This window comes from Littorina saxatilis, linkage group LG13, assembly GCF_037325665.1.
Source record: "Littorina saxatilis isolate snail1 linkage group LG13, US_GU_Lsax_2.0, whole genome shotgun sequence".
NCBI classification, from domain to species: domain Eukaryota; kingdom Metazoa; phylum Mollusca; class Gastropoda; order Littorinimorpha; family Littorinidae; genus Littorina; species Littorina saxatilis.
This window is the reverse complement of record NC_090257.1, coordinates 26232796-26242687: the sequence shown is the minus strand read 5'-3', so window position 1 is coordinate 26242687 and position 9892 is coordinate 26232796. Positions and strand designations below refer to the sequence as shown.

Genomic DNA, 9892 nt, shown 5'->3' with positions numbered 1-9892 from the left:
GGGGGTCTCGGGACGCATTAAAAGAGCGGGTCCTGGGACGCACTACATTTCCTTTTTCGTGCGTACCGTAGTTGATTTTTCAGACTGCAATCGTACGCTGTTGCACACAGTACGCTATGCGTGACCACAATGTTTTAAGAGCACTGGGAATTCTCTGCTTTTGGACCTTTGGGAACCTGTACTATTCTGCATTTGGGGTCCATGGACCCTCTACAAACAGAAAATGGGGGTCCATGGACCCTCTAGGGGGGGCGTCCGTGGGGAGCACTGATAGGAATCAGGTTTTGCAAATATAGTTTAAAAAAGGGACGCTGCATAAGTTGCGAGTCGTGTGGCTGTGTCTTTATTCAGCCACAATGTAATGTTTTTAGAGATGATAAAATATTATTGTATTGTATTGTAATAATACCTATGTGCATTATTTCTTTCTTTCTATCTTTCAATCCTTCTTTCTTTCTTTCTTTTGTTCTTTCTTTCTTTCTTTCTTTCTTGCCTTCTCTTTAAGGCGGTCCCCAATTCAGCCCGAAGAAGTACTTTAAAGTAAGTGGATAGTGATGATCAGTTAACTTGGCCCAATTAATTTTAGGTTTTTATTTTACATCCCTACTCATGTGAACGATCATGTTCACCAAGATAAAGTATTGCTTCAGGAGTTAACGTCAGATATGAATATCATACCACTTTAAAACACACACACACACACACACACACACACGCACACACACACACGCACACACACACACGCTCTCTCTCTCTCTCTCTTTCTCACTGCATCTATGGTGCAAAGACCTGTATGTGTCCGTTAAAGTTGCAGAATGCTTTTGTGAATGTGTTTCATCGGGTCAGTATAGCTGTTTTAGTAAAAATGTCATCGTTCTGTAAATCTCATGTGAGGCGGAGTGGGGCTGTAAGTGACCTGTATGTGTCATTTAAAGTTGTAGAATGCTGTTGTCAATGTGATTCATCGGGTCAGTATTGCTGTTTTCGTGCACAAATTAAATCGTTATGTAAACCTCCTGTGAGGCGGAGTGGGGCTTTAAATTGTATGTCTGTCTGCTTGTCTGTTTGTTGTTTTCGTGTTTGCTTGTTGGTATTTTTTCAATTTTTTTATTTGGCTGTTTTGTTTGCTTGTTGGTCAGTCTGTTTCTCTAAAAGTATGGATCTGCCTGCGTGTATGTTCGCAAGACTGTCTGTCAGTTTGTCTGCCTGCTGTTTCGGGAGTTGTTTGTTTGCTTGTTTATTTTCAGCTTCCGATAATTTTCAAATTTGTTAGAGCTATCAGTCTTTTGTATTCCAAATCCAATAAAAACAAATCACCGCAAACGCGCGCACGCACGCACGCACTCGCACACACGCACGCACGCACACACACACACACACAGACACACACACACGTGCGCACGAGCGCGCGCAAGCACATTTTGCTGAACCTCACATACGTAGTCATACCAATTTCATATCCATTCTTGCTTTTTCAAAGTGGGAACTTTTTATTTGTCAACAATTGAACAACACAAACACAAGAAACACAGCCAACCTGCTCTATCTGCTACATGTGTAAAGCTTACAACAACCCGACACCGTACGCGTTACTGGTTGCACGTTAAAGAGATAACAGCGACAAACACAAAGTGCAGTTGTAAAAATGGCGAGGGTTGTAGCTTGATACTCTGTAATATTGCACCTGGTAGGACCGATCAGAAATAAACATTCGGATAAAGGAGAATTATCTCAAAGTATCATCAATGTGAGAGGTTTGTTAAATTCACAGGTATGACGTCCTCCGCACTCAATGATTTTGAAAACAAAAATACATTGTATTTAGTTTTAGGATTGAAAATGGGGAGATGTGGGTAATCATCTGGTTCGACACGGGCCCCAAAAAAGAGAAACGAGTTGGAGAAAAGTAGACACACATTTATTGTTAACGAATAAAACAATGACATGACGTCGTTTCATTATATGTATTGATTTATTTCGCCTTGAATGAAAGTAATACACGTAGGTTGCTCCCAGTGTCGCTCTACATGGGCCTGAACTTCATCTCGCTGAACCTCATGGTAACCTCATGGCCCGCAAAGGTGTACCAGCTCAGCCCGTCGTGTTTAGGAGCACTGCTGCTGGTCTTGTAGTCACCGTTCAGGTTGGCTTTGAAGCATGCCTCGTACCACCAGGCGCCGTGGTAATACTGTGCACAGTTGTTCCTGCTGGTTGTGTCGTGGTCCCTGTCCTTGGTGGAGAACTGCGCACCACGGTGATAGGACAGGCTGTCACCTGGGGATGGACAGTCATAGGGTGGTCAGTGTGTGCGCGCGCGCGTGTGTGTGTGTGTGTGTGTGTGTGTGTGTGAGTGTGCGTCTGTGTATGTGTTTGTATGTGTGTATGTGTGTGTGTGTGTGTGTGTGTGTGTGTTTATATATGCGTGAGTCTGTGCGAATGTGCGTGTGTGTGTATGCGTATGTACATATGTGCGTACGTGTGTGTGTGTGTGTGTGTGTGTGTGTGTGTGTGCGTGTGTGTGTGTGTTTGTGTGTGTGTGTGTGTGTGTGTTTTTGTATGTGCGTGAGTGTGTGCGAATGTGCGTGTGTGTATGCGTATGTGTGTGTGTTTGTTTGTGTGTGAGGGTATTTGTGTGTGTTTGTGTGTGTGTGTTTGTGTGTGTATGTGTGTTTGAGAAAGGGAGAACGAGAGAGAGAGAGAGAGAGAGAGAGAGAGAGAGAGAGAGAGAGAGAGAGAGAGAGAGAGAGAGAGAGAGAGAGAGAGAGAGAGAGAGAGAGAGAGAGAGAGAGAGACGCTTTGACGCTTTGGCAGTTTATTGTCTTCAGCTAATTAAAGCCATATGGACAAAACAGTGATAATACACGCAATTGAAAATGAACATATTTACATGAAATATTACAAATGAACGTGTTTACACGAACTATTTTCATACTTTCTCTAGCACGGTATCCTTGCCAGGTAATGTACATAGTTTTTACTGAACAGTTCCGCTCGAAGGCACATTGTTTACTTCACTGATATTTCCTCTACATCATTGAATTACCCGCTGCATCTGTCTCGAAAAAGTTTTAGCCCATGTAAATAGTACAGGCTTTGATGAAAGTCAGAAGCGAAAGTCGTGCATCATCGATCTCTTCAAAATAATTGTGCGCGCCTTCGTGAGCGAGGCTGGTACTACATATTGTTCATACGAAATGACAAACACAGGTTACAAGCGATAACGCGCAAAAGTACTGGTTTATTATTTTACATCTGACCCTAGGGATCAGTAATGTATAGATATATAGTTACAGTACCACGTAATGCGGTAAAAAACTTATGCGCTGTGTGGGTTGACCAGCAGTACCAAAAACGTGTTGCCTCACAAACGAAGGGCACAAAACGATTCACACTTGAGAAACAACTGTCTCCAAGAACATTACGTTGACGTTAAAACATAAGAAACACTCCGTTGGTTCACTTGATAACCTTCATACGTTTACATCAAAACCAAACGCTTCCTAAAACCCTCAGATCGACTGACGAGACAGGAGTCAAGCAGCGGTATTTATGGAAACAAAAACCTAACATGGAATAGTTATTCAAAAGTCAAAGGTCACCGGATTGACCAACCAACAACATTCCTAAGACAGAATCGGGTGAAACTACTATTTTACAACCAATCAGTAACCGATCACGCACTCCGTGCATGCCCAAAACTTAAAACGGTATATTTAACAGAAAGAAGGCCAAGGAACTAGCTGACATCACAAAGCTAAAAACACGTGAGTCACACGTATTCTAAAACTTGCAACGCAGATTCGCAGGGCTCACCTCAAAATCAAGACACGAAAAAAAGCACGTGAATCTCACGGTGTTCTAGAACTAAACGACGCAGTTTGTGACGCTCCGACCAAAACCAGGTCACAACAACTGAACAAGGAGCACGTGAATTTCACGTAAAAATATTAACGCTCCACAAAACGGGTCACAACAAGGTGCCACAATAAAAACACGGTTTACTTCTTTTTACATCGTGCAATGACTTGAGCAAACGTAATTACAACAAAAAGTAGGTGAATGCATGCCACATCGGCATGCACACTCCCACCGGAAATTATATTAATATAATTTACTTCAAAAACCTTTGTACAAATATATTCCTTATATCAAAAGAAGAATAACGCAGATTTAGACATTTCCAATTTACAACTCAAAATCATTGTGTTGCAAAACATTTACACAACAATATTATGGTTCAATCACTTTCAGGGTTTCAACACATCACGTTTCAACTAAATGCCGTTAGTCATTTACTCGACGGCATAAAAAAAACAAAAAAACGCACCACTTAAACCATAAATGTCTGTTACATCATCTGGTATAAAAACAAACTGCAACAATCTACAACTGTCAAATTGGAAACACACTCCAAAGTTCAATGTTCTTTCAGTTCGCTTACACAGCTTTGTCTTTGTGATTTTCACGATCTACTAACACAGTCATTTTGTGAATAGGTCGCTCTAATATGCGACTATCACCAGTGGGACGGCCGTGATTGTCTAGAGCCTTTGTTCCAACATGCACTTTCACTCGTCTGACCAGTCCATCAGATCCCGGCATCACTTCGACTACACGAGCCATGCACCACTCTGATCTGCACAAGTTCTGGTCATGCAAGACAACAACATCTCCCACCTGTACATTTGCCTGGGGACGTAGCCAGACACGACGTTTCTGCAACAGTGAAAGGTACTGGCTCTTCCATAGCAGCCAGAATTCGTCTGCCATCCGCTGGACACAGCGCCAACGTTTCCTGGCGTACAGGTCTGGATCTTCAAACACACCAGGGGGCGGAAGGATGGCACCTGACTTCATGGTGAGGACGTGGTTGGGGGTCAAAGGGCGTGGTCCATCTGCCGATTCCAATGACTCGACAGACAGTGGTCGACTGTTCACGATGGCCATCACCTCGTATAGGAACGTACGAAGTGATGAAGTAGTGAGACGCTGGCCTGATCTTCTGAGAAGACCATTCAGGATGCTGCGTACCGTTCGGATCTGACGCTCCCAAACGCCACCCATGTGACTAGCTGCAGGGGGGTTGAACTTGAACTCACATTTGCTTTCCAGCATCTTTGATGTCAGTCGTTCAGAGTCCATCTCCTTCCATGCCAGTTTGAACTCATTGCATGCACCTACAAAGTTCGTTCCTTTGTCACACCAAATGCGTGATATGTTTCCTCGCATGGAGACAACAATGCGTAGGGCGTTGATGAAGGAATCACTTGACATGTCATCCAGGGTTTCAATGTGGATTGCCCTAGAGGCAAAACACGTCACGATCAGCCCGTACAAGATTAATGTCATGACCTTGACGCAGTCATCACGGTACCCTCGTTTTTTCTGGCGTTTCAGGCCCTTCAGATGCTTGACTGCGGCACCTCTGTTGTCGGGGAGGGACGGTTTCTCTGGTCGAAATGGTAAGGGCATCTCGTAGTGACCAGCTTCGTTGATCTTCACGTTTTCCTTCACGATCTTCGCAAACTTTACATCGTCCTGGGACATGGATCCTGAGTCACTTGCAAAGTCTCTTTCCATAACATGTAATGGGTCAGTACACGAGACTTCGTCCACCTGTACCTTGTAGACGTGAGCTACACGTTCTTCTTCCCTCGATCCTGGCTTGACGATGACGCGCATGGACGAGGCTATGCCATCAAAGGCGACGGAATGCGGTGCCTTGCCGACGATGCTCCAACCTAACTTAGTCTCTACTGCGAATGGCAGTCCTTGGACAACGTTTAGGGGCATGAGGGCTTCAGCGCAGTCGTAGCCAATGAGGAGGCCTGCTTCACAGTCAGGGTACAAGGGGGGCAGTTTAGGAGACAGGTGTTGGAGATGTGGGTAAGCTTTGACAGTCTCTGAGGTGGGGATATGAGTGGGGTCAACGGACAGATAAGGTCGTGAGATGGCAGAAGGGAGCCTGACAAACTCACTGGAGGTAGGAGAGCGGACACGCAATCCAGAGTACTTCCTGCCGGAGACCACAGCATTGTCCTCAGTCAGTGTGGAGACCCTGAGTGTAGTCGGCTGCGATTTGGCTTTAACTTCTTCAGCCACTGACTGCACTACAAAAGTGGCGTTGGACATAGTGTCCAGTAGTGCGTACGTCAGCACTTCTACGTTGGGGTTAGAGTCACTGGAAACGAGAACGGGAACGATCATAGACGTGAAACCGATGCTGTTTTCCTCGCTGGCCTTAAGAGCAAACACCGTAGGGGTCGACGATGACAGTGGCTCTTGAACGTCAGCAGCAGAGGTACGGTAATTGTTCTTGTGTTCACTCGCCCCTTTGTTTTCACTCATACTGTTCTGATATTTGAAATTGTCATCATGAAGACAAGTGGGGTGAGCCTTCTTGCACTTCTTGCACGTCTGTTTCTGCTTACATTGACGGCTCTGGTGATCCTTGCTTCTCAGACATCCGTAGCAGATACGGTTCTTGAACAGAAAATCTCGTATCTCAACCAGAGGCTTCTCTATGAGTTCCTTACATGTCCCAGCGTCATGGTCCGGAAGTTGACAGTGCAGACATGCGGAGACATCCTCTGTCAGGGTTGACAGGTTCGTTGTGAACTTTCTTGGTGTCCCCGATGCACTTGTCAAGCCGAAAACAGGGTCGTTAGAAATGTCTGCTTCGAGAGTAACGAACGACACGAGTTCATTGAACAGAGGATACCTCTTCTTTTCAACCTTAGTTCGAGCAACTGTTCTAGACCATCTGTGACTCATCCAGTCTGGGAGCTTTCCGACGATCTTCCGTAAGTACTGGGCATCATCCAGGATGCTCAGTCCACCAACTTCCTGGGCAGCAACGGAACATTGCTGCAAGAAATCGGCCAGACTTCTGAGTCCCTTGGGATCCTTGCTTTTGACTGGGGTCCATTCGTCCAGCTTGGTCCGGAAAGCTTGCGAAACGACGTATGAGTTGCCGAACCGATTTTCCAGCACTTCCATGGCTCTCTCGTAGGCATCACCTTCTCTCAGCAGAAAGAAGCCGGTCACGGCCTCCTTTGCTTGACCTCCGATGTACCGTTGCAGATACAATAACTTCTCACTGCTGGTTATGTTTTGTCTCTCGATGAGGAACGAAAACGACGACCTCCAAATTGGATATTGGAGAGGGTCACCAACAAAAATGCACGGCTCCTGCATCGGCAAACGGTTGATCATCAGAGCGTCTGATAGGGTTTTGGCGAGAGAGTCCATAGGAGTGTCCTGCTTGGCAGGAGTAGCACGTGGACGTTGGTAGTACGCAGACGGGGGGTAGGAGGCAAATGGACGATCTGCATGACATTCCTTGTCAAAGTTCATGTACGCAGGGGGCCTTGCGTTTTCGTTTCCCCAAATAACTTTGGGGGTGGTCTGATGTGGGTCCAGGAATGTGGGCACGAAAGGCTCTGGTTTGGGATGTAGGTGGGTATCATAGGGGAAACAGGGTGGGGTAACTTGAAAACGTCTGTGGTCCATGCGTTGGTGACGTTCTTCTGGGAAGTAGGTGTGTCGTTCTTGCGTCTCATCACCTTCCCTTGTCTCTGGTAGGTGATAGGACCAACCTGTGTGGTCGAGATCAGGCGGGCGAGAGCCTGTGACGCTTGTCGTTGAGTGTCCAACGTTGTGCAGAGGCGGCTGACCAGCGTACGCACCGAGAGGGTGCTGCAGTGTGGTCAGCAGCGCTGTAGGCCGCATGGAGGATGTAGTTGCAGCCGTCGTGTAGTTGGGTGTGAAGGGCTCCTGACGGACGAAAGGAGCGCTCGTTCCGACGTGATGGGGGGCGTTGACATCCTCTCTACGTTGAGGTCCGTACACCTCATAGGTGGCGTTGTTGGTAGTAGCGGCGCTTGTAGAGGCGCTGACTCCAACGACGAGGTCCACGACAGGTAACGCGTGCTGTCGTGGCTCAGTCGTTGTGGTTCCTGCGACGAAGTTGGTGACAGCAGCGTTGACAGTAGAGATGTCACGGGTGCTGGCGGCTTGGCAGACAGGAACAGACGTGAAGTCCATGGCTGGCTGGTGTGTCCTTTGGTCAGCAATGACGGCAGCTTGGCAGACAGGAACAGACGTGGCGTCCAAGGCTGGCTGGTGTGTCCCTTGGTCAGCAATGACGGCAGCTTGGCAGACAGGAACAGACGTGGCGTCCAAGGATGGCTGGTGTGTCCCTTGGTCAGCAATGACGGCAGCACCTGTCCCTATTCCTATCGCTGTTTGTTCATTGTTTAGAGGAGGGGCTACAAGACTGTACAAGGGAACGAAAGGACGAGGGTGGAACCTAGTGTTCAACAAATCAACTGACGGTAGATCAGGGAGATCCTGCTGAACGGATTCACATTGTTCTAGTACCCGTATCCTAGCCTGCCGCTCTCTGTTGATATTTTGGCGTTCAGTAAACTTGATAAACCTCAACGCCTTCTTCTGCTTAAGTTCATCAAGAGCTGCTTCAGCTGCATCGTTAGCCTGCAGAGATTCTTCACTAGCCTTCCTCTCGGCTTCTCTAAGGGCTGCTTCAGCCGTATCCTTAGCCTTCCTTTCTGCCTCTTTAAGAACTGCTTCAGCTGCTACAGCTGCGTCCTTAGCCTTCCTTTCGGCTTCTCTCAACTTGTTGTTGTTGCAAAAGATCCAGTTCACTGAGCTGAGCTTCTTTTATGGCTTCTGCTTCGACCTTAATGCCAATAGACACAGCCTCTAGCTTAAGAGTCAATTTAGCCTCTTCAGAGCTAACACTTCCAGAGCGGAGAGACTCAGGGTGAGAACCGGCTAGGCTACCTGATCTTCTGCTGCCTGACTTGAAGCTAGCTGGCTTGTAAATGGCTGACCTAATGCTAGCTGTTTTATGGCTGACAGGCTTGACACTGACTGACTTGTGGGTGGATGACCCAACGCTAGGTGTAACACTGCTATGCCTGGAAGTAGGCTTCTTAGTCACCTGCACGCTAGTCGTTTGTCTGTCAAGAGCTCGATCAATGTCAAACATAATTTTCTCAACTGCCCTTTGAACATCATCCCAGCTTTCCTGAATGGTTTCACCGCTACCAATACTACGAAGACCTTTCTCTATGTCACCAAGATCCTTGTACATGCTCAAAACAATTTGTTTTTGACTGGTTAACGACTCTTGATTAGGAGTTTCTTGGTTAAGCTCTGTTACTACCTCATCAATTGCTCGTTCCAAGAATGTTCGTTGTCTTGCAAAGTTTCTAGTTTTGATCTCAATCTGGTAATCTCTACCTTTTTCAGTAGGCTTAATGTCACGCCTAGGCCTTTGAGAATGTTCATCTTCATCGCCGTTAATGTCGTAACCTGAAGCTTCCAATGGTTTATCTGCTGGAACCTTCTCCATTACAATGTTCGCTTATTCAAAAGCACTTAAAACATACATAAGGTTTATCTGGTTATAAAGTAAAATGAGTCGATCCGAGGGTCGTTTGGGATAATACACAAAAGTCACAAAAAATGCGCCGGATACGGAGTAGGAAGATCTCTAACCGACAAGTTGATCTATGTCAAACTATGGTTCACTAACACAGTGACAGGTAACAATAAAGTCTTTTGCTGGTTATCAACAGCTACGTTTACGTTCATTGAGCGTCAATAACAAAAGTTCTTTACTGGGCGTCAGCAGCTAAGTTTGTTTACTTTAGCTAACGTTCTTTCACTGGGCGTCAGCAGCTAAGTTTTTTACTGGACGACAGCAACTAAGTTTTTTACTGGACGACAGCAACTAAGTTTTTTACTGGACGACAGCAACTAAAGTTTTTTACTGTGCGCGCCTTCGTGAGCGAGGCTGGTACTACATATTGTTCATACGAAATGACAAACACAGGTTACAAGCGATAACGCGCAAAAGTACTGG

The 9892-nt window shown here is 46.2% G+C and overlaps 1 protein-coding gene across 1 annotated transcript in view; it reads right to left on the bottom strand.

The window, feature by feature from the left end:
• Positions 1–1463: 1463 nt before the first annotated feature.
• Positions 1464–9892, bottom strand: part of LOC138945382 (fibrinogen C domain-containing protein 1-A-like) — a 55322-nt gene continuing 46893 nt past the window's right edge. Inside the window, exon 9 of the mRNA XM_070316811.1 lies at positions 1464–2274. Coding sequence (XP_070172912.1) covers positions 2024–2274 — 251 coding nt within the window. The 3' untranslated portion in view covers positions 1464–2023. The remainder of the gene's footprint in view (positions 2275–9892) is intronic.